This window comes from Pteropus alecto, unplaced genomic scaffold (assembly GCF_000325575.1).
Source record: "Pteropus alecto unplaced genomic scaffold, ASM32557v1 scaffold115, whole genome shotgun sequence".
Lineage (NCBI taxonomy): Eukaryota > Metazoa > Chordata > Mammalia > Chiroptera > Pteropodidae > Pteropus > Pteropus alecto.
The window spans coordinates 3,076,591-3,101,604 of NW_006436814.1; the positions used below are offsets into that span (position 1 = coordinate 3,076,591).

Below are 25,014 nucleotides of genomic sequence, written 5' to 3' on the forward strand. Positions count from 1 at the left end.
TTTTTAAATGTTACAAGTGTTTTTATTATTTAAAATTATTTGTTGAACATAATCTGAGCATGGCATTTTTATGCTTTAAATTTTAATCATTACCCCAAATTATTATTCTTAAATTTTTAGTATAAAAATATTTTTGAGTTATACATACATTAAAGTGCACAAGCTTGATGAATGTTTACCTAAATATATATGTCTCTGTAACTACCACTCTGACAAGATACAAAACAGCTCAGCCCCTCAGAAAACTCTCTCATGCATGTACCAAGTCTATACCCACCCCCTAGTGTAGCCACTGAGTTCTGTGACAATATATTTGTCTGTTCTGTAATTTCATGTAAATATGATCACACAGAAAGTAGATTTTTGTATCTAGCTTCTTCATTATGCTTGTGTTAAATGTTGTTGTGTGCAATGGTAATTTGCTCTGTTTTATTCCTGTGTCGATTCATTATATGACTGTGTAGCTATTTATTTATTCATTCTTGTTAATAGAAATTTGGATTGTTTCTGGTTTCTGAATATTATGAATGAAATGGCTATGAACATTTTTGTGCATGCCTTTTGGCAGATATATGCATTCTGTTAAATTGAGTATTCCCTAAAATATAATGTTTAAAAATAACTTTGTTATCTGTTTCCATGGATAATGCCAATAAAATTATCTTCTGCTATAATCTATTTTAGATTATAATGACAAACCAAAATTTTAAGTGTGTGTGTGTGTGTGTGTGTGTGTGTGTGTGTGTGTGTGTGTGTGAAATAGTCTTTAAATATATTGTTAGCAAAAGGTGAACATTCTTTTTTTACCTGGATATTACCATTCGTAAGTTTATTTGGGAGTTTTCACTAGTAACTGGCTATCTAAGGAGATTAACACATGATATAGCTGAACTTTGAACTGTGTGAACCCGTGGTAGTGTTTCAGCCCTGGAAATGTTCTGTGCTAATATTAGAATCCAGAGAAGCTGTAATTTTTTTTTACAGCCTTTCAGTGACATTTGTTTGGAAGCATATTGCCGCTGTAATTTTTTTTAATTCTTTTTTTTTTCTCTGTTTTTTTTCTACAGTCCTCTTTTATCCAAACATAAGGTAAGAGATCGTTTCTTTGAAAGCATTTACAGGAAAAATTTTAAGAGTCATATGTCTATAGCATGGACTCTTTTTGAAAATAAAGAAACCTTTCTCAAATTTATTTTCAGCTTCCTAATTTAATGCGATAGTTTCCCCAAACGTGTTTTTTTGTTTTTGTTTTTGTTTTAACTTTTTAGATAGCAGCCGTAGAAAAGTCCCTGGGAAGGAAATGCTTTACGCAGTTAACAGCGTCTGAAGATTCAAAGGAAAGTGGAGCTCCACCCACAAAGCCGGGTACGTTCTGATGTTAGAGAGGCATGTAAGAGGCACCTGCCTCTTTTCATATTCTGGAAGTGTTACGTCTCAATTGCTGTGAAGGAATTTTTTTGTTTTTATATTTTTTTTGCATATACCTTTCCTAGACAAATAGCAAAGTGAGATTTTTTTTTATATTGCATAACTATTTTTAGATATCTATTAGTAGAAATTATAAAATCTCAATTCTCATAAAAACATAAAATTATTCCCCATGTTGGTCATATGTATCTAACACAATATCATAATACTGTATAAAAATGCTCTGAAATAAAATTTGTATGGACTTCACCAGAAATTTGTTCTGTATATCTAGATATTTAAAAGCTCTATATGTTGATAATTTATGTATAGCAATTTATTCTCTTCCCTTTTTTGTTGATTAACATATGGTGTACTTTAATTTGCATATATACATTTCTAAAGCATTTATGATGTATTTACACCATTTTGTATCTTAGATCAAGAGTTAAAGATTTTTAGAACCTTTTTTTACATGAGTAATGTATGTTCGTTATAAAAGTTTTAGAAAATAAAGATAAATAAATACATTTTAAGATGTTTATTTTTCCTGACCTATGGTTTTAGTACTAATTTATATTCCTGGGCTTTATGTTCCTGATATTAAACAGGCAGCATCCCATGTTTTGACGGAGTCACCTGAGAAATAAGATGATGATGATGATAATGATGCCCACAATTTAATTTTCCTTTTTCTCTTTATAAAGCCTTTTTTTACCCCTAAATCTTACTTTATCCCCTTTGTTCTTATGAGACAAATTTAGGATATTGCCTTAGGTCAATCCTACTCTATTCTGTTCTTCTCATCTTTCCTTTTGCAGTCATTTTTATGTTGGAAATCAGAGTAAAATAGGCTTCATAAAAATCTTAAAGAGAGAAAAAGTCACAAAGTGGCCCCCCAGTTTGGGCATAGATGTGTCTCCGTGTTGCGCACACTGGGGAGAGTGCTATTATGGGCTGTTGATTAAACTGGACACTCAGAACTGGTTGCTGCCCAGCACTACTTGGCACTGTTTATAGCTTGCCTCTGCCGTGAGAAATGTGGTAAGGGTGGGGACACCTCATTTGAGTCACTTGCTCGATCCTTTGATTCTCAACTAGAACCTGCATGTTCTTGTTTCTAATCAAATGCCACATCATTTAAGTAAGTTGTATGGATTATTACAGACTTCCCCAATACAGCATCTCACTAATAACCATCTTACGGGGAGTGCATGGACTAAATCCACGGGCTAGGGGTGGGGGAATCCGATAAAACAGTGTCTTTGAAAGAAAAAGTTTAAATCTTTCAGAATTAGTCTCATCAGATTGGTTATTCTGTGAATAAATACATAGAAGGACAAGAATATGAGAAAAAGAAATATGAACACATTTAAATGATTTGTATTTAATACATTGTTCTTGTTTTACCTCGTATTCCTCATTTTTAATAACGTATGGCATGTAGTACAATCTAGACTTTCCTTTCCCTTCCTTTCTCTCTACGTTCCTTAATCCTCACTAAGCTCCTTATATAATATGAAACTTGCTTTTGTGTGTGTGGTAGTTAAAGTCATTGTTTCTGGAGCAAACTTACCTGGTTTAAACTCTGTCTCCATCACTTAAAGTTGTGTGACCTTAGGCAAGTTACCTAACTTCTCTGAGCCTCCCTTCCCACAGCTCCAAAATTAATATAGTACTTACTTGTGATTATTGTGAGGATTAAATTAGTAATTTCATGTTAAAAGCTTAGAACAACACCTGGCCCAAGGTAAGAGCTCAGTGTATGCTCACTGCGCTCATTGCTTCTTTTCCTCCTCCCTATCATCACTGCTCACCCGCACTAGCGTGTTATCAATGTTTTCCACATATTATTCATTACCATTTTTCTGATGAAGTTCCCATCATTAAAGTCTTCAAGTAATTTACATAGTATATTATATTTTCAAAGTGCTTTTATGTATATGATTTCATCTGTTCCTCTTAACAACCAATATAATGTAGGCTAAATCATTTGAAGAAACTCAAGGAAGTTAAGTGACTGATCCAGGAACAGAACTAATTAGAACTCAAAGGCAAATCCTAGTTTTCTGACCCTGAAGTTCATGTATTTTTATTAATTTATACCTACATTTATTTTTAAGTAATATTTCATATGTAAAAATAATGTTCCATCCATACATTATAAAAAATCATAACAAAATGAAGACCTATGACCCTAGTACTCAACTAAGGGCTAATTTATTGTCAATTCTGTTCCAACTACCTTGGCGTCCCCTGCTTTCCCACACCCTTGAGGTAACTGTTATCCTGAGTTTTATGTTTATCATTCTCTTCCCATTTTTTTATCAACTTTATTAACGTACAATTTCCATGCAATAAAATGTGCCCATTTTAAGTGCCTAATTTGATGAGTTTTGGCAAATGTATACACTGAAGTAACTACTATCCTAATCAAGATAGAGAACATTCATCACTCTAAAATCTTCCTCCCAAATACCCTTTATAGCCAGTCCTTCCCACCTCCAGCCCTAGGCCAGCCAGGGCTTTTCTGTCTTAGATGAGTTTTCCATATTTTAGAATTTAAAATAAATAGGATTGCTCAGCATATATTTGTAAGAGTCACCCATTTGCTCTGTGCATCATTAGTTCATTTCTTTTCATTGCTGAGTTGTATTCCATTTTTGACTATGCCAAAGTGGTTTATCCAGTCACCTGTTGATAGACATCTGGGTTGTTTCCAGTTTGGGGATATCATGAATAAGTCTGCTAGGAACTTATTTTATGTTTTTCTTTCTCTGGGGTAAGTAATTGAGGGTGGAATTGCTGGGTCCTAGGGAAGGTACATATCTAACTTGATAAGAAAGTGCCGAACAGTTCTGTGATGTGTCTGTCCCATTTTATACCACATCAGCGATATGTGAGAATTCAGTTCTTCCACGTCCTTGCTGACAACTTAATGTTGTCAGTCTTTTTAATTTTACTCATCTGAGCGGATATGAAATGGTATATCATTGCGGTTTTAACTTGCTTTTCCCTGCTGACTGGGCGTGTGTACATTTTTAGTTTCGAATGAACATCTGTAGAAGATGTACTAATTTATACCATGATCTGCGTTTCAGACTTAGTTTTAAGTATGTTTTTTCATCCGCTAAAATAAATAAATACTATGAAAATTTCCTTTTCTGGCCTGATACCACTCAAATGTTTGTACTCAATGAGATATTCAGAAAGCATAAGAAATAAGCGTTATCTCCTGAATTCGTTAGTCCCATATCATGAATTGTGTGAGGGATTTTTTTTCCCTAAAGAGAACGTGGGGGACTAGGAAATGAAAGAATAATCAAAGGCATGTACATTTCTGTAGAGTACGTGTTAGAACTTAGGTTAAGTCTAGTTTCTCATTTTAGAACTCTTTAATTCAATGTTTATTAACTATCTGTCATACAGTCCGCTCTTCATTTTTATTTCAGCAGAGTAGGGTTGTTTTTTAAGATGTGTGAATTTAATCCAATAGAGAGTAGAAAACTTACCTCACTAGATTTTGGGGTTCAGGCGAGCCAATTCACAGAAATTTATGTTAACATTAACAGAAGCATTAATGAGAATAAGTTTTATATTATAATACATACTTGTAGAAAATTCAGAAAATATTTTTGGTTAAATATAGTAGATCTACATTTACCTGCACTTTTTCCTGATGTTTTTCATCAAAACATCAGAAAGGGATCTTAAAAGGCGGAAACCCACAGGGACAGAACTGGCAAGGAAACAGCAACAGATGTGACATCGAGAAAAATTTGGAAGCTGGAAAACAGATGGATGGGTGGCAACTGGCTTCACACACCAGAGAAAGCTGAAAGCTGAGTGTCTACAGGGAAAATGTTGTTTCTTGCCTGGAAAGTTCTGGGAATTGAAAGCACAGAGGGTGGGTACCTCTAAGGTCTAGAATGTGAGGTCGGACTGGAGAAGGAGGCTGGGCTGAAAGACCATTCAGGAAGCACTTAGACTATTATATTCCGTCTCTACCTCGCACAAGGCTGAAGGTTTATTTTTTAGAGAACGTGAGCTAGAAGAATTGTGGACTCAGGGATTAGACACAACTCAAGAAGTATTATATAGAAAATGAGGATTGAATGGATGGTGAGACCATTAGCCTACTTTCTACATTTAGCATCTAGAACTGTGACAACTAAATCTCTTCCTCCCTGGGAAACCGGCTACTAGTCTCGGACATAAAACCTCCAGATACCTCATTAAAGGCCTCCCAACGAATGACACAATGCCTCTTTGTCCCACACTAGAGAAGGCTGCCTTTAACCGTAGAGCTACTTGTTACCTCATTTAGGAAAACCTCAAATAGAAAAGATGCAGAACAAATCAGACAGACAAATGAAAAGAAATGCAAAGGAAACAAAACATAGAACAGATGAAAACTTTTTAAAAATTAACAAATTTCACAGAGATTAGAAAAAATATTGTATGTATGAAGACAAGAATAAGATGCTGATTTAAAAAAAAAAAAGGAACATTCAGAGAATTAAAGAAAAAAGTTCATAGAAATTAAAAAGTGTTATGGCCAAAATAAAAAATTAGAAGAGTTGAAAGATAAAATTGAAGTTTAAAAGCTGATCCAAAGACAAAGAGATGAACAGTATGACAGAAAAGATAGATGTTTAGTCCATGAGACCCAAAATCCTTAATACAGGCATTTTAAAGGAGAGAACAGAAAATGTCAGAGGTCAAATTATCAAAAAAGTAATACAAGAAAATTTCCCAGAATGGATGGTCCCAAGTTTCCAGATTGAAAGTCCCACCAACTACCCAACACAAAGAATGAGAACCTTTATGAAGTTTCAGGATGCCAGGTAGAAGCAAAGAATCTAAAGCTTCTTTCCAAAGGAGGATAATGTAGGTTGCAAGGGATTAGTGTTCAGAATGGTAAAGGACTCCACATCCCTTCCCAAAGCTCGACGTGGTACAGCAGTGCCTTCAAAACCGTGAGGGAAACAGTTTCTAAGAAGAAATCTGGGATTCAGAAAACAAGGTTTCTAATACAGCTAAAGGGAATTCCCAGGATTATTGGCAAGGCAAATTCTAGGACAATATGTTTTAAAACTGATAAATTAGCTGATGGTACATATGCCATAGTTATACATCTGTCAGAGTTTAGAGATACATAAGTAGAGCTTTTTTTTTTTTTTAAATAAAGTTATAAGTTAATTTTCAGCACCAAGGGAAATAACTGTAAATGAGGAAGGAAAAGGCCTCAGCATACAGTGAGGGGCCGTGCGAATAATATTTCCAAACCACAGAAGGTAAACTTTTCAATACTGAGTTGCCATAGAAGTGCGTCGAATTATATGATTGGAAGCTAGAGGAGGAGAAATATATCATTTCAGAGGGTTAGCTTATTGTGTCACACGTATTATTCACATGTCCTTTCCCTTTCCTCCTGTACAAAGTGTTGTTTTGAATCTTAAAACAACTTGTTTTTCCTTGTCTGCAGAGAGTGAAACTTGTCTTGGCACAGAACCAAGTAAAGAAAGCCTACATAGAGAAGAGACCTCAGAGAGCAGCCCCTGCTGTAACCACATGGCCAGGCCAGCAGATCCCCAGAGCCTGCTGACAACTGCAGGGAGGGACCACACGGCGGAGCCACTCTGCAGCGCTGCTGACACACGGGAGCTCCACGCCCAGCCCTCAGAGACAGCCGGGAGCAGGTCTGGGCCACACTCTGCCGAGAAAGCTTGCAAGGATGACAGCCGCCTGCAGCTGGCTCACACAGAAGTCTGCCAAGATGTGGCCGAAATAGAGGGCACTGCTGAAGACCCTAAGGGGTTCCTTTCCAGTGGGTCAATGATAGAGCCATTGATTTTACCAGGCTCTGAGCGTGTACCTCCTGCCCTGATTTCTGAGGGTGAATATTCACAGACTCAACAAAAAGAACTCCAGTTGCCACTTCAGGATGCTTCTGAGGCGTTGTCCACAGACCAACTTGAGAACAATGAATTAAATGAGCTGCTGCAACCTGATCTCACAGGCAGTGATGGAAAATCACCGCCAGGGCCGGCTGACTCAGAGGGCTCCCAGAGTGTACTTTGTGAAAATAAGAAAGTATCTGACTTAAGTACAGTGCTTTCCGAGGCGTCTATGGCCCCAGAGGAAAAGGGAAGTAAGGAGGAACAAGTCAATAAAGAAACAGAAGACTATTTGACCAGCCTTTTGGAAGGATGCTTAAAAGATACTGAAGATTCCCTTTCATACGAAGAGGAAGACTCCGATCTCCTTCAAGACCTTTCTCCTGACGAAGCATCCTACAGTCTACAGGAGAACCTGCCTTCCGATGATAGCTGTCTTTCTCTCGATGATCTTGCAAAAAGGATAGAGATTGCAGAGGTAAATCTGAGATTTGATATAAGTACAATTAAAAGTAAAATGAAAGAAGCACATATATGCCGAATATTGCCTTGTTTTCGCAAATTTCTCCTGGTCTCAAATGTGAGGGAGAAATTTAATTAATGTACACTTTTCATTTATTTTAATTGTGATTTATGCTTCAAGAAGTTATTTTGCATGCCTCCAGGTTCAGTAAGCATTATGAACACCATTTTTTATATTCCTGTGACTTTCATTTGGCAGTCCTAGGAGTTATGACCCAGACAAGATTAGTCACATTCTTATAAGGAAATCTTATTTTTCCTCTCATACATCTAGAAGACATCATATATACTCTGTTTCTTCCTCTTATTAATACATTTTTAATTTTTTAACACACTGAATGAAAGACACATTTTAAAATACAATAAGACTAGGAGATACCAGATGAGTTTTTAAGCCATTAAATTGTGTGTCGTGAATTTCCTCTTTCTTACAATATTAACTTATAAGCTCTAGGTTTCAACAAACAATACTACTTGACTAAAACAAGTATTATAAATAATTCAAAGTTTTAAAGTTTCTCTAAACGGTTAATGAGGCTAATAAAAAAAAAAAGGAGGAGAGGATCAAGAAGACTATTTTCCTTTGTTTGATAATATAATTTTTAAAGCTTAGAGAAAAAAGAAAAGATAAAAGTTATATCAGAACTATAGCCCCTCGGGAAGGCGGCCTGGTGTAGTGGACAGAGCAGAGTCTGCTAGCCCTGTCACAATGCTGCCTCCGGGGGTTACCACCTTGCGCAGTTACTGTTTACTTGTCAGAGTCTGTTGCCTGTTTCCGCCTCTGAAGGTTGGGATACTAACTAACTACCTTTGTTCTTTTTGATCTTCTGTTTTTTCTCCAGGCTAGCTTTTAGTTTTTAAGTCCTATTCATATCCACTGTTTCCTAATTCTGTATTATCACTAAAAAAAAAAAAAATGGAAAATGGAAAAGTAACAAAGCCAAAGTAGACAACAAAAGAAACATGAAAACAGAACCCTGCGACAGCTTTCTAAGATAATTATAACTGTTAGATTACTAGTGTCTTGAAGGAATGGACTTACAGTCACTTCTCCAGCAACCATAATTTTTCTTTATTTTTTTTTAAGTTATTTAATAGTACTTAATGATATGTAGAGTTTCTCTTTTGGTTAATGAAAGTTTTAGAACTAGATATTGGTACCGGTTGTACAGCATTGTGAATGTAATTAATGCCACCAAGTCGTACACTTACAAGTGGTTAATACGGCAATTTTATGTTATATATACTTTACCACAATTTTTAAAAATAGCAAAAAATTAAAATCAATCAGTCAGTCAGTCAAGCAAGCTAGCTAATAGTACAGTATTCCTCCTCCTGTTTATTTTAACCATATATCTGGTGCTGGAAGTTATCAAAAGCAAGGTCACAGCCATATTCAAATTTAGCTGTAATTCCAAGAGGTTAGTTACATTCTCTGATGCTGCTTTTTACGCCAGTAATCCAGTTGACCTTATGGGGAAAAGAATTGGTCTAGTTTTTCCTGTTTAGGTATAAACTGTGGAGAAGGGTCAAGAGTGCTCCCGTCGATCCTCCCTACCTGAAGGACGTTTTATGGCGAGGCATCACTGTGGAATTCACGTTGTACTACAATGAAACGGAATATTTCTTCCTCAGTCAGTTTTTCCCACTAGATAACACCAGTGGTGGAAACTGTGTATTTGCAATTTAAAGTTGTCTTTTCTGTGAAGTTACTTTTTAGAGGTGAGAGTCCTCTATCCTAAAACTTTATTGGTCTCTTAAGATGTGCTGTTGTAAGAACCCCGAAAGTTACATACGATTAACAAAACTAATTTACTTTCCTGTGATAATGTCAAACCAACTGTCTCTGGATACTTCCTTCTTCATCTTGAGAAATATATTTTAATAAAATCTGTCTAACTTTGTCAGGAGAAAGGTTTTTAAAACTTGTGGACTGAAATCACTAATGCTTACTATTTACTTAACACCTTAAGAACGAGGTTTGGGGCTAAGTAAAACGTTCAGGTAGTAGTGGGTTTGCTTGTAAATGAAAACTTTTTTTTTTTTTTTTAATGCAAATATTATTTCTTGCCTTCTTGAAGGATCTTCCTTGTGTCAGGTGCTGAGAACACAATGAAGTGTCAGATAAATTCCTGGCTTCTTTGAGTTCTGTGCTGCCACACTTCGCTAATCTTACTGGAATTGTTTTTCATGCTTCCATACTTTGTGAGTAGAGGATTCAGAACATAATCTCTTACTAACCAGGCATCCTCCTGAGTAGTGTTTTTCATGCCTTCAGGAACCACTGCTGCTCGTAGGCCCCTTTCCTCCACCTCGCTGTGCTGTCCCCGCGAGTCCTTCTCTGTCTGGCTCCCCAGTCTCTCATTTGCCCCATCAGCGACTCTGCCCCTCACAGATTTCCTTACTGCTTGTCGCTCCTTCTAGCACTGTGTCTGTGGTAGAAAGCAATGGTATGTTCTTTCCTTACCAACGTTTTCCCCCTTCTCTTCTCTCTCTGCCTTCATTTTCTTGCCATTTCTGCACTGATCAGCTCTGGCTCCCATGGAAGTATTTGTTATGTTTTTTTAAACAATTAGATTCATCACATAAAATGAAATAATTTACACAAAATCTCATAGAGAACTAAAAACATCTACACTGATTTAATTTAATGTAGAGACATGTGTAAATGAAAATGTTCTAGGTTTCATAAGCTTTTCTGAATCCAGAAATAATTTTGATCAATAAAACGACAGCTTCGTATCTGAAGCATTGCTGTTCTTTCTTATGTATAAAAGAGCACAACACACCATCATCAAAAGTTAATCTCCACTGTTTTAAAAGAGCGTCAAAAACATTGTGTTCATTTCCTCGATTTTCGAGAAACAAAGTTTTACGTGTGCAGTGTCAGCGAGTTAGGGAGACTTGCTCATTTATTCCCTCATTCAGTAATTTTTATGTGTTATTTTTCTGCGACTGCCACACGTTACAGGTGCAGTGATTTGGTGACAGAAGATTTGATTTTGAATGGTGAACACACAATGCAATATACTGATGATGTATTGTAGAATTGTACACTTGAAACCTCTCTAATTTTGTTAACCAATGTCACCCCAATAAATTTAATAAATTTTTTTTAAAATTAGATAAGGACACTGCATGTATACAACCTGCAGTCTAACAGGTGTTTGACACCAGGTGTTAGCTGTTTGCTGAATTTGAGTATCCCAGTTTTTGGAAAAAGATGAAATTTGATCACAGTACTCATAATATACTGGCATGATTATTTTAATATCAGAACCCAAGCCCCCCTTTACTGAGGAACCTGGTATTGCTAAAAAATCATTGACTTGCCGGGTTCTGGAACCTGGAAAGGTTGCATTGTCTCCTTTTTAAACTCTTCAGTTGTTCCAAGCATCAAAACCTGAGAGAAGAAATATGCTATACAAGTTCAAGGTAGCATTATGATCCAACCCCTTACTGCTAAGCAAAGTCCACTCAGCTTATGTGTAAGGGTAAATGAGTTGTTTTGTTTTCTAAATAAGTGACACTCCAATCAAATCTTGGGTAAATTTTACTAAAGTTAATCTGTCGTTTAACTTTGAAAATAATCATATAATTCAGAGATCCCCTTTGCGAGCAGATTTTAGCATCATGATATGCCATACGGAGACAAGCCATTCATTTTATTCATTAACATATACATATGTAATCTATTTGCAGAAATGTTGTATGTTCAGAAAACTATAGCAAATGTTTCACATTCAAGTAATTTTCATTTTTAGAAAAAATTCATAATGCAACAGCATAGAAAGTAGTCTCTTTACTACTGTTTGGGTCTTTAGAAAGCTTGTAATCTGAAAGAAAGCAAACTATGTTCCCTGCCTTCAGCCTAAATTGGCAACGTTTACTTAGATATCTTCAGGTCTACCTGTTTCACAGGAAACAAAGGGAGGACATAACCTAGAACTTTCTTATGGGGAGAAACATGACAACCCAAAATGCTGTGGATTCGTCTTCAAAGAGGCTATCTAATCCAAGTGACTTTTGCGGAGTCTCCATCGCCATCTCTTGGCTAGATCAATGGGATGAGGGAAGTTAGATGACATTAAGATGGGTGGCCAGGACTGAGCAGTGGTATTTTGCGGGATCACGTAGGCAGCTGTTCTGTGGATCTCAGACAAAGGAAGGCCTTAGAAACAGCAGTCTTGGCTGTTTCGCCCAGACTGGCTCTTTTTGGGGAAGCAGAAGTCCATTTTCCATGCAGCAGAGGAGGAGCAGAGTCCCCTAGTAACATAAGAAGCTTCGTGGGAAATCGGTGACCCAAGATTTACGAAGTGTCTGAAGAGCCCCCATAGGGAAATCCACAGATTATATTTTCTTTGTGCCAGATGGTCTCGTCTTTGCCTTTCTTTTTATCCTGCCCTGTAAGTTTTCTAGTTAATTAATACTTCTCTGGATTGTCATGTCTCTTGCACCCAGCTCCTTTTCTTTTCCATTTTAATTATTCTGTTGATTTACATCAACAGAACTTTTGCAACAGATACCCTTGTATCATCTCTCCCTCCAAACGGTCTTATATTAGCACTCTATAAACTTAGGGTCTCAAACTGATACCCAAAGGGGGTAGTCAGGTAATAGAAGTAAACAAACAGTACAGATGCAACCAAACACACCTGAGGGTCAAGGTCTAACACGAGGACTGTTACTTTAAACATCTGCTATAGAAGATTCCTTGCCTTGTCAAGTCTCTTCGTGTGACTCCTTTTGACTCCAGGATAAGGGCTGTGCTGCAGGGCTCAGTGTTCAGGGCAAGTGGAAGTCTGACACACTCCACCTTGCCAGCATCACCTCCTTGCTGGTCCTTTGTTCTCAGCCCTTACTGTAGTCAGACTGGCCTCCTCCCTGCCTCCCAGCTATATACCTTGCATATCTCACTTCTGATCTTTACCTTCTGTGTTACTCTGCTCTGGGGTGATGAACCTCCTTTGCACACATTCATTTCTTCCCATTCCTCAAGATCTACATTGTGCCTTTTTAGCATGCAGAGTGCCAAACGCAGGGCCCAGCTCCTGGTCAGTGCCCAGGAAATGCTAACTGCTACCATTATGCTTTGGTCACTGAAGTCCATAATGTTTATTCCTTTCAAAATACGTCTCTGAACTTCAAATGAGGGAGGGGCCCGAGCATCATCCCTCCTAAAGTTGTATCTAGCTGTAACCTTCCCTTGTTATTGCAGGACACACACAGTCTTCTGCACTGAATTGCAAACTGTTTAAGCACAGGGATCCTATTGAATATAGTTTTGTATTCTCTACAAAGCAAACACAGATTATACAGATTATAAGTAACAGCCATCTCTACACAGAAAGACTTTTTTATTTTACTGGGTTCACTGAAAAATAAATAACCTTTAAGAACAGATTTACTTTTTATTATTTAAGGGGGAAAGCTATGTTAGTCAAATAAGTATAAGTTAGGTACTGTCTATATGTAAATTGCTCATCTGTATGTTCATTTACTCTGACATGTTTCTGGAAAGTGGAGAGACACCGGCAAACACAGATCAAGTCCCTTTCTCATGAGATTTATGCTCTAGAGGGAGAGACACATAATAAACAAGTTCACATGAAAATAAACAGTGTAGTTTCAGATATTGGTAAGGGCTATGGAGAACTGTCAGCAGCATGCAGAGACCAAATGGGGGAATGAGCTCTTCTAGGCAGGGTGTAGGGGAAGGCCGGGGAGGGCCAGCAGGAGGGCGGCGCTGGTGGAACACAGTGAACACGGGGTGGGGGAGGGGAGGCAGTAGGAAGCTCAGGTGGGAAAGGCAAACTGAAGCTACTTCCTATAGGGCCTCATTAGACCAGGGTTGGAACCGGAATAAAATTCAAACAGTGGTGAATTTTGAGCAGATGTGACCTGATTTGCTTAATGGCTGTTCCGTGGAGACTAAGCATATAAGAAGGCAGGGGACAAAGAAAAGAGAGACCAGTCAGGTTACTGCAGTTATTCAGGTGAGAAATAATGAAGGGTGGGATTCAGGTGGTAGCGGGACATGTGGAGAAGATATATTTTTTAATGAGAAACTGACAGGACTTGCTAATGGATTGATTAGACGCAGGGTTTGGTGGTGAGCGGTTTTGAGGGAGGAGAACCAGGAGTTCTGTTTTGGAATCTACCTGTTTAAAGAATTTACTGGGGGTTAAATAGTGGGATAGTACCGTGACATTCTTATGGTTTCTTTTCCCATTTTATACTTATTAAACTGTCCCTCTAAGCAAGCAAAAACAAATTACAAAAACAGGAGGTCATGCCTAATCTAGAAACTTAGATACATTATAAAACTTTTTTTATTTTTAGAAACGCTTTCCCCTTTTTCACTTAATCTCTTAAAAATTCAGTGTCGATGGACTTCATCGTCGTCCGTTTCTTAGAATCTTCCGCTCTCTCACCTGGCAGTGCTGTAGGAGGCAGCGTCGTGGATCCCCACCACCGTGCTCCTTCTGGAAGATGGCTCCCCTGCACGTAGCTGCCGCCTCTTGCTCCTGCTGCGATGTGTGATACTAATTTGCTGCTGTAGTAGCCATGACATTAATCCACTTTCAGATTAATTGAATGACACGAAAGATCTTCCCCTAACCACCTCCTCCCCCCTGTCTCTATATTGACGGATTTAGCCATTAGCTTAAGTAGCTTTTAGTTGAGGTCATGTGTAAGATAGAATTTGTTTCTAGAGGTATATACTACTTTGGAAAGACAAAAGAAACTTGAGACATTTAATATATTGTAACAGATGACACTAAACAAAATTTTTATTAAATATATTGAGATGATATTGGTCAATAAGATTATATGTTTCAATATACACTATTATAATACATCATCTGTATATTACACGGTATGTTTATCACCCAAAGTTTAGTCTCCTTCTGTCACCATATATTTGACCCCCTTTACCCTTGTCTACCCCGCCTCATCCCCCTTCCCGTAACCACCATAGTGTTGTCTGTTTCAATAGGTTTTCGGTTGGTTGATTTGCTTGTTTGTTTGTTTTATTCATTCATATGTTGCTTTGTTTTATATCCCACATACAAGTGAAATCATATGATTCTTGTCCTTTAACAGCACAGATGAAATACTGCTATTTGCAACAACATGGGTGGATCTTGAGAGTGTCATGCTGAGCAAAATAAGTCAGACGGAATAAGCAAAATGTTAATAGTCACAGAAAATAAGATCTTTTCATGCTAGGGAAATGGCAAGAGGTTTAATCTTGACTTTCTCTTCAAATGCTGCCAGTAGCTGATGCTACAAGTTTCGGCGTGTTATTTAAGCTGTCTAAGCTTGGCTCCTTCATCAGTAAGAAGGGACTGATGATGCCTGTCTGTCTAAGAGAGTCGTAAAGATTAAATATGACATATCATGTAACTGTCTTTACCTAAAATGTACGAGTTCTTATTATGGAACCCAAATCTAAAGGAGCAGGCAGAGAATGTCACCTGTTCCTTCAGCGAAGGACAGTAGCGGTGAATTTGACACGTGCTTCTATGGTGAGATTGCCAGCACGTAAGCTGTTTGTAATACGCTGATATGACTTACGAGTGTTCATTCTCAAGTTAGTTGGAAACCAAGCATGTGTTTGTGTTCAGAATTTACCATCCTTGAGTTCTGGATCGAGTAGAGCCTACATCATTAAAAGAATATTGTTTGGTATTATTTTCTTTAATTTTGTGAGGAAGCAGTTCTAATAGCAAGGTCTCCAAATGTTTCTCTTGACACAATAGAATTTACTGTGCCAGGAGAATTCCAAAATAATTTTGTTTTTACAACCAGTTTATTCTTAAAATGCTATTTAAGATGATCATTGATGTTTGAGGGGATGTGCAGGACTAGTTATTTTCAAATATAGAAGGGGAGGCCAGATGGATGTGCTGTTGTCGATGTTGTTGTTGTTGAATTCTGCACTTATTCATAGAGTACCACCAGTAACAATTATATTAATTACAGCTTAGGCATCCTTTTAGTTCATAATAGAAGGGTTCGATATATTTTGTTTGGGTAGCAAAGAAATTTGGTAATCGAAATGGGAAACCAAATTTAGCTTTTAAATCTTTATTTTTTGAGATTTTAAAATTCTTAACCTTTTAATATCAACATTATGGTTGGTGTGGGGGGCATAGAAATGTTTTTTTTAGAGTAGTCTAGAAGAGACACATTTCTGCGTGCCCTAAATCAGCTTCCCAACCTACTTAGAAACACTTGGCAGTCTTTTGAGTGAGATCCCAAACTAAGACGATGACCTTATTTTGGCTTACTTCCCTTCTACCATAGAACTAAGGAAAACTCTACCAAAGTCACGTGTTAAACTCTTTATGGTCAACTGCCTCCGTGTGATAAGCAGGAATCTCTATCCTAGGAGTAGATTCTAAGGCCTCTGCCCAAAACTCTTGCCAGAAGAGGAAGGCCCACACCCGCCTGTCTTCTAAGAGTTCCCCCCGGGCTTGCATTCCCTATGCCTAAACTTGGTCGCACCATTTCTGTTGTCCATCGAAGACTATAGATCGGAGGGGCAGTCAGAAAAGAAACTGCGAAACCTGGAAAGGTCCCTGAGCAAGACTGAAAGGAAATAACGGGAAAGAGCACACTCAGACCCTGGAGCAGGTCCTGATGGAACCAAACGTTTTTGGCGAGAGGGAAGAAGGGAAAGAAAATATAGGGAAATGGTTAGATTATTAGCCAAGAATTAAGGATCGGTTGTGGAGGATGTTGAAATGTTGGCCCATCCCACACAACTGTAATTTTTTCATATTCTACTTCTTACCTCTTTCAAAAAGTTGCCAGAGTTTATTGCCACACTTAGTAAATAAGGCAGGGCCACTCTGGAAAGCCCATATCCCTTAACTGCATGACATTCAGAGCCAAACACCCCAGATTATGCCAAGCAGGAGTGAAGGTGAGGAAGGTACCTAGGGCTTATGGGTCTTGAAAGCACACTGTGTCTTTCCAGATGTTACCAAAGTTTTTCTCAATCTTTCAACTTCCATTTATTCATAGTTGCAATGTATTTTGATTTACGACTTGGGCGTGTGTCTTGAATTTGCACATTCAAAGTTCATATCACAAAGATCCACAGTTGATGTAATATCCCTCTGGGGCTCATCCCAGAACTGTTCTGAATTGGATGTTTATTCTGAGTAATTAAGCAACTTGAAAACGCCTGTGATACTGAATTCACTGTTGGTAAATATAGTTTTATTTTATGAAGAAAATAATCTACGAAAACCTCATTTTTTTACATTTACTGAAAATAAAAGAATGTTATCTTTAGTAGTAATATATTTGTTAAATTTTGATTTCCCATCTCTTGCTCTTAAAAAAGTTATTAGGACTTCTTTTCCTCTCCATTTCAGCTGGAGGCTTGTAAAATCCTTTTTCTCCGTGGTTTGAAGGGGCTCTTTGATGTTTTTGCTTTCTTAAGCAATATTTGGCTGTTCCTTTGCATATTTGTACTTACCATTTTAATGTCACCAAAGTACTTTAGTTTTCTCAGAAGGACAGCATCTGAAATACATATTTTCTATAAAAAGAACAAATTGCTAACATTGATTTTTTTTTTTTTTTTTTGAGATAATGGTTTCTATAGACCCGTGTTCAAGGAAGACCAGTAGAAGACTATACTGAGTTATTTGGCCTTAAAAACCTGAAGTTGTAAAAAGAACTAAAGGAATCTGTAATATTTGTGCATAGCACACTATCAGAGATAGGATAGCTGGCTGAAACTGGAAATCATATGAAGCATTTTATGCCATTGATCAGCTAAATGACATTGTAAGCAGCCCTCAGCTTACAGTGCTCTGATACCAGCAAGTCAGTGACATCTACAGTGTTGGGCCCACAATGCCCACCTATGTCATCATCTACAGCTTGTCCCAGCAGGCCACTCCCAAGTTAACTTCTGTAAATCAGCTGCTGAGGGGAGCTTTTGATAGAGCCTCCTCCATCCCATCCTGGCTCTACCTAGGGATTCTCCTCTCTTTCTCCCCACACCTGGGAGTCTTTTAACTCCTAAATGGCAAGGGTTCTTGTTTTTGTCTTTGTTCCTAAATAAGGGCTGGGGCGGAAGCAGGAGAGAGACGAGTGGAAACCAGAAGGCTGCGTAGAAAGGGGTAGAGGTAGGGCACTGATGAGGTATGAGACAGCCAACTTTTTCTATGAAGGGCCAAATATTAATAGTAAATATTTTGGACATTAGAGTCTGTTGCAACTACTTGGTTTTGCCGTTGTAGCCCCAAAACAGCCATACTCACTATGTAGACGAATGGGCTTGGCTGTATTCCAATTACTTTATTTACAAAAACAGGCAAAGGGCCTTTGGCCTACTAACTATAGATTGCCACCCTCCGCCTACTACAAAGCAACGTGTCCCTGGTAAACCAGCTCTGAGATTCTAGAAGAGAAGTCCTTAAAATATTTTGAATAGCAGATAATTCTTTAGTAAATGCGTAGTTTATCAGAGGAACTGAGGATAGCACCCATTTTGATGTTGAAAGTTGGTGTCAAATATAGTTTGAGTCTCACACGTTCATTTCTTTAAAATTCTTGATGAATGAAAAAAGCAACGGTAGATTATCAGCTTCTGTTAGAAAGCAAAACTCAACACTAATAAATAAGCAAAGAGGGGTCGTCAGTGATCATTTTACAGATTACTGAACAGGGAAGTGGGGCTACAAAGCAAGGTAGTTAGAGAGGAGGCCTGATTTGTCCCCTGCATCACACTGCCTGCCTGGCCCTGGAGTCAGTTCTGGGCTTTAGAATAGCAGAGTTTTAGCAGAGTGTATTTGGCAGTCATCTGCATAGAAGCAAAAGTATTATTCTGTTAGACTTTGATGATTAATTATGATTTTTAATAGGCATTGAATAAACCCAAATACCCGTTGAATTTGCCCTGTTGCTGTTACATGTAAAATATCGTTCATACTTCCCTCTATAATTTAACAAATGGTTCTTATGATCTCTGACAGGTTGTTCCTGCCGAAGGGTTGGTCTCCATATTGAAGAAGAGGACTAATACTGTAGGAGAGTATCCTGCCCAGATGCCACAGAAACCATCTAAGCGAAGAGTGAGATTCCAAGAAATAGACGATAGCTTAGATCCAGGTAAGTAAGCTGCTCGGCGCCGTGGCTGGCACAGGGCTGGCCCTTAGCGTTTGCCAAAAGAACAAATTAATGTATCATAACAGGTAACAGGATTTGTAAAAGAATATGTGAACTTAGATGTTTTATCTTCTATAAAAAAAAAAAAAAATTGAATGATCATCGGTTCCTAAATAATTCTTAAGCATTTTGTTTGCTCAAAGAAGTGAGCAAGTTGCAAAATTCAACTCATGGCCTCCTACCCCACAGATGGTTCTCAGTGTTCAGAGCTCATTTCAGTTTCCTTGTTCAGTTCTTTGTTTTGTTTTGTTTTGTCTCTTGGGTTTTTTCAGTGAGTCTGCTATTTTTGTCTTTTCGACAGCAGTGAATGCTCCTGTTTTATAAGTGTGGAAAATATTTATGGATTACAGGTATATTCTCTTGGGTGATTTCTTCTTGACTGTATAGAAGGAAGTGTCTCTTAAGAGCAGCAATTTAACACCATCGCTGTTGTTTGGCTTTTTCCTCCGAGGCCTATATTTAAGGTGTTGCCAGGTTTACCTGAGGCCTAGGTAAATAAGAGTGAGTGGAAATACAGCCAAGAACCTGTCAGTGTGCTTTTTAGGTTTATAAAACTGCATTGTTCAAATAACTGAGTAAACACATTATTGCTTTCTAAGTATGATGTGAAGTGGTAGAGGTTTCTAATTTTTACAATTTTAAAGTTGGTAGGAGCCTTGGAAATAATCACTTTGCTTATAACTAGCACGGTCTTCTCCAGATAAGTGCTTAATTCTGTCTGCACTCATAGACCCTGAATTGTCACTCCCAGTTCAGCTGGATTTATAACTGACAGTCCTGTTTCACTGAGCCATCTCACCTTAAACCAAGCCACTGCTGCTCAGTAACCAGACACGCCTCACGCGTCCACATTAGACAGGGCAGCTCCAATCCATTTCAACGCATGTAGATAAAACAAACAAAATAGATGTTTTTAAATAAACTGTATTTAAATGTTTGTATGTAAGTCTATGATTATGAAGAAAAATATGGAAAGATCCATAAATTAGATTGTTGACATGAATAAGGGGTGGCGGTAGGGAATCAATGCCAAAAAAAGGCAAAGGTGGTGAAAAATTGAACTGACAAAAAAAAAAACCCAAAAGACACAACATTGACATGATCATATTTATTTATTTGTATAAAAATATATTTGTATATGTACATATAAACTATTAAAATCCATTAAACTATAATTTACAAATCACAGAACAATATGATTCCATAACCTTTCTTATGGCTTTTTTGAAGATTTTTATTAAAATATAGCTAACATACAATATTATATTAGTTTCAGATGTATACATAATTCTTATATAAAAATCTTGAAAAAATATTTTTCGATCTGGAAAGAAACACCACCTTTAACAGCGTTTGCCCCTGGGGTGGGAGGCGAATGCGATTGGGTAGGAGAACAGAGGAGAATCTCTTAGACTCTGAGGTACTTTAGTGTTTGAATTTCCACAGAAGGAATATATTCGCCTATTACTGTAAAATCTTCCAAATAAAGTCTATCTGGCTTATATTTTATAAAACTTGTTTTTAATCATCTAAGTCATATTTACTAATCATGAGGAACCTCAGACAGTAATAAAATAGAAAAGTGTAAGTTCTTCGACCCTTCCTTGAGGGTTCCCCCCAGTATTGACTGAGGAGGTTTCTCATCTTTTCAAGACATAGTCTGTATCTATGCCTGTGTGTGTACACACACCGACGCATACACGTGTGTCTTTTCTAAACACAAATGGGTTCGTGACATACTGTTATGTCACTTCTTTTTCGTTTAACCATCAATCTTGGACATTTTCCTATGTGAGAACGTATTTACTTCATTCTGTTAAACAATTGCATAGTATTCGATTAAATGAATGTTCCATAGTTACTTAACTACAGTAACTCAATTATTCTCAACTTTTTGTTATTACAAACTTTGCCGCAGTGAGCTTGCTTATAAATATGTGTGTTATATGAATCTGTAAGCTAATTCCTAAAAGTGTATTTTCTGGGCTCAACGAGAGGAACTATCATGAGGCCACCCCGGTCTTCACCTATTGTCCTGGCATTCTATTCAGTTAGCATACTCTTTCACTCTCAAAAGTGTCCCAGTCTGGAGGATAAATTTAAAATTTAATAGATACTGCAAAATTACCTTCCAAGGTTTTGGTACTCCCTCATCAAGCTAAATGTAAAACGTTTTAGTCTTTCTTATAGTTTTTTATTTTGCCTTAATTCTGAATAATCGTTAAGACTTTTTGTATTTCTTCAATATAGAAAAACTGATGTGGACATTTTTATTAAAAACAAACATACCGAAATTATTAAGCAAAATAACAAGAAATCATTGTACTAGCTAGAATTTCACTATTCCACTAATTGATAAAAATAAAAACGAGTATTAAGATGTGAGTGATCCCACCCAACGTCATTTTTATTGTTTGATATCAAATCAGCTTTGCTTTAAGGCGATCTCATGATGCGAACTCCAAAGATACCGTAACAGTGAGGTTATAATTTGTATTCTAAAATAATGCTATGAGCATAACAAAGAAGTACTGCCTTTTTTTCCTTCATTTTCTTATGGAAGTAATCCTATTTGTTGTATAAATGAGCTAGTTTTAAATTGAGCGTCGACAAGCTCCACGAGCATGTATCTTTGTGATATAATAAGCCCTTGTAGAGCCAATAGGTGTACCAGCTTTCTGTCAGCGACTCCGGTCCCTAGAGGACTAATAGTAGAAACATCCAGTTACCTTAATCAATGAGAAGACACTGGATGCTAGGACTTACCTTTTGTGTTGGTTTAAACATATTCTGTTCTCGTGTTTGCAGATGAAATTGGAGGTGGTTCCTGTATCTTACTGGTCTTGCTGTGCATAGCAACGGTTTTCCTTAGCGTTGGAGGAACTGCATTATACTGCACTTTTGGTGACATGGAGTCACCTGTTTGTATGGACTTCACAGACAACATGGACTTCTATTACTCTAAGTTACTGCAGGGAATGGCAGAACTTAAACACTGGATCTACCTCTCCTAGCAGCATTTAGAGGGACAGGCATGCTGGCAGTGAGAATCAAAGAGTGAAACTTTCTAAACAGTTTTTATTTTAGGAGTTATATAACGTGTGTCCCCCACACCCAGAGAGGAGCCATGGACATCAGAAACAACGACTTTAAGTGGCAGTCCAGAGGACTCTTAGAATAATCCATGTAATAAGGCAAAGGTCGATCTGAGCACTGTGGATGGAAGGAGTGATCTTTGGAGAGCATGCTGTCCTCTTCACTGCCACCTAGTGTAATGAGCTACCCTGAGCAGAGGCAAACAGTGCAGTGTTCGAGCCACACCATTTTTAGCTTTCTCGTCAAGCTAATGGTCAAAGGACACTTTGGGTTTACATTCGTTGGTCAAAGACGTTGCTTCCAGCCATCACTGCAATAAGTTTGTGTATAATCAAAAGGAGTTACCTGTGGTTTAAATGTCTTTTTTTAGTTAACCTTGGGAGCTATGTAATTTAGGGTTTTGCGCATTCTTTCCAGATTCTGTTCTCCATTTGTAAAATGGTTATGTGTGTGTGTGTGTGTGTGTTTGCATGTGTATTCAGCTAATCATAAGCAAATATTCAAACAGAATAACAAAAATTATCTTTATTCTTTTAACTTGACTATAGATGTGCAGGCACAAATCTTCAAAGAAGGCTTAACTATGGGACAGATGAATTATAGAAATCTTGGCCCTAAAATGAGACGCTGTGACAGATCTGTGACAGTTAACTTGATTAACTAGCCAGAAATTAATCACAGTCTAGAAGTAAAATGAAAGAGCTCCCTCTGAGTCTCAGGCAACCAGTTTCATCATGGATTCAGTGCTTCCCGAAGTCTGATGAACACCAGACTCAACTCAATTCAGCAAATGCTTGTTGAACACCTATTATGTGCTGAGAATCTAAGAACCAGAATACAAAGATAAATAGGATATTGGTTTCTGCTCTAGATGTGTTAATTCTGGTCTTATGAGAAAAAAAATAAATAATTCTTTGGCAAATGAAATTAAATCACCATATGTAATTCAGTATTAACAGATCATACATTCAGATGTTTGAATGTGCATCCATATCATGGGCTTGATCTAGACCTATTATGGGGTCATTAAGCGAAAATTCAATCATGTCTTAAATAGGCAAATGTCTGATTTTTGTTTAAATCTGTCAGGTGGAATTTCTTTTTCTGAGGTCTAACATTTAGAAAACCTTGCTTTCACTTTTTCTATCATAGGCAGCATTTTTAAAAAACACACGAGTTATAGTTTTTTAGCAAGTGATCATTATTTCACGTTTTTCTGTTAGGGTAATTTGAAAGAAAAAGGGAGAAATTACTTTCTAGTTGTTACTGGCTGGTACAGTACCTCCCTTTGTGTTTCTGCTTATTTATTTAGATATGTGAATTTTAAAGGGCTTTTGTATAAGTCGAAAGTGTGTTGTTGTGCATGCATTTGGTTATCCCAATGTAGATATTTAATTACAATGTACTTAGCATTTTTGATTTTTCTATAATTTCAATTCATTGTGTTTTTAGGTTTGTTTATTTTTAAATTGGTGTTTTATTTTCACTTATAATACTGTTTGACTTGTCTCTGTCATATCACCATAAACTGTAATATTTTCAAGGATTATAGATCAAAGATATTTATTTAGAAGTGTATAAGATACTAAAATTTAGATTCCTTATACATAAGGCTGATTTTATTAGAAGATTATTTTAATGTTCTATTATAAATTTTAAGAATTTGTATTCAAATTGTATGTAAAACGTTGACGGTACTGTCTCACGTGGTTCTATGAAAACATCCGCAGTGTCTGCCGTGAGGGGTATCCCCATCACAGACAGACTCTTCTGTTTTACCCTCTTAATTTCTAGTTATGGGAATTTGGTGATGCTGATTTCTGCCAGTTTTATGTCAAGATAAGTCAAAACTTCCCTCCTGTTCTCCTCTTTTACGTCACTATCGAAGTCCTAAATCTGTAGCTTCATATTTTCCTAAAGGCCTCCAGCTCTAGTACTTATGAAACTAGAGATTTCCTGGGAACTTTCACACTGAGATGAAAAGGATGAGATAGTACCTTGGTCCTCACGGGCCCATTTGAGTCTCAGAAGAACCGTGTGTGTCCCCACCACTTCCCGGGGAAGGTGAGGTAACCTCAGGAGCATATTGACGTCTTGACTTAAAATAGGCATGAAAATCTCAAGTAGCAAATTTAAGGCAACTTTAAAAAATATTATAGTCATTTATTGCATGAATTGGGTGGAGTAATTCCATCTGGTGATGAAAGAATTGTTATCACACATAAAAATTCATCCAGTTTTACTATACTGTAATTTTTTCTGTCATTTGAAAATACTGACAATTATTTGTAACTAATCTTCCTTAAGAACTGTATTTGAGGGTAACAGATCAAGCTTGTAATTTAAAAATCTACACCAACAAAATGTCTCAGAGAGTTTATTTTAGCCTGGGTTGCTGAGAAAAAAACTGCTCTAAAGTAAAAGTAAAATACCTTCAGAAGTTGGTCTGGCCTCACGAGTAGATGGCAACCTATTTGGGGAAATCCCTATGTAAGGGCTCCTCTGCTCCCTAAAACACCTCTCCTGTCTGTCTTGCACAGTAACTGGAATTTGCTCTAAAAATTCCTTTAGATTTAAAAAGTCAGAATCCTCTGAGAGGTTTACTTTAGCGAGCTGTGAGCTTGTGTGTTATGCTAAGGGAATTCGAAATTCAAAGCTGTCCTGATTTTGAAAGGACGGGTGTGGATGGGATCTTACCCGAGTGCTGGGAGGCTGTGGGATGGGAGCAGCAGAGTGGAGAAGGGGTAGGAACTGAGAAGTGAGAGGGAAAGTGGGAAAAGAACAAAGAAATCCTTTAGCTATTAACCAGTTTTGCTGAAGGTGGCTTCATGGCATTTACCCCAGTCCAGAGAAAGAGAGTGAATTTTTATCTTCCTACTGACATCACCTATAT

General features: G+C 37.4%; 1 protein-coding gene across 2 annotated transcripts in view; it reads left to right on the forward strand.

Annotated features, from left to right (window-relative positions):
* CNST (consortin, connexin sorting protein) overlaps positions 1-24,485 on the forward strand; it is an 89,111-nt gene extending 64,626 nt beyond the window's left edge. For both annotated transcript variants that reach the window (XM_006914266.3, XM_025048501.1), the window contains exons 7-11: positions 1,068-1,089; positions 1,269-1,365; positions 6,896-7,785; positions 18,833-18,968; positions 21,834-24,485. In XM_006914266.3, coding sequence (XP_006914328.1) covers positions 1,068-1,089; positions 1,269-1,365; positions 6,896-7,785; positions 18,833-18,968; positions 21,834-22,039 — 1,351 coding nt within the window. In that variant the 3' untranslated portion in view covers positions 22,040-24,485. The remainder of the gene's footprint in view (positions 1-1,067; positions 1,090-1,268; positions 1,366-6,895; positions 7,786-18,832; positions 18,969-21,833) is intronic.
* The last annotated feature ends 529 nt before the right edge of the window (positions 24,486-25,014 follow it).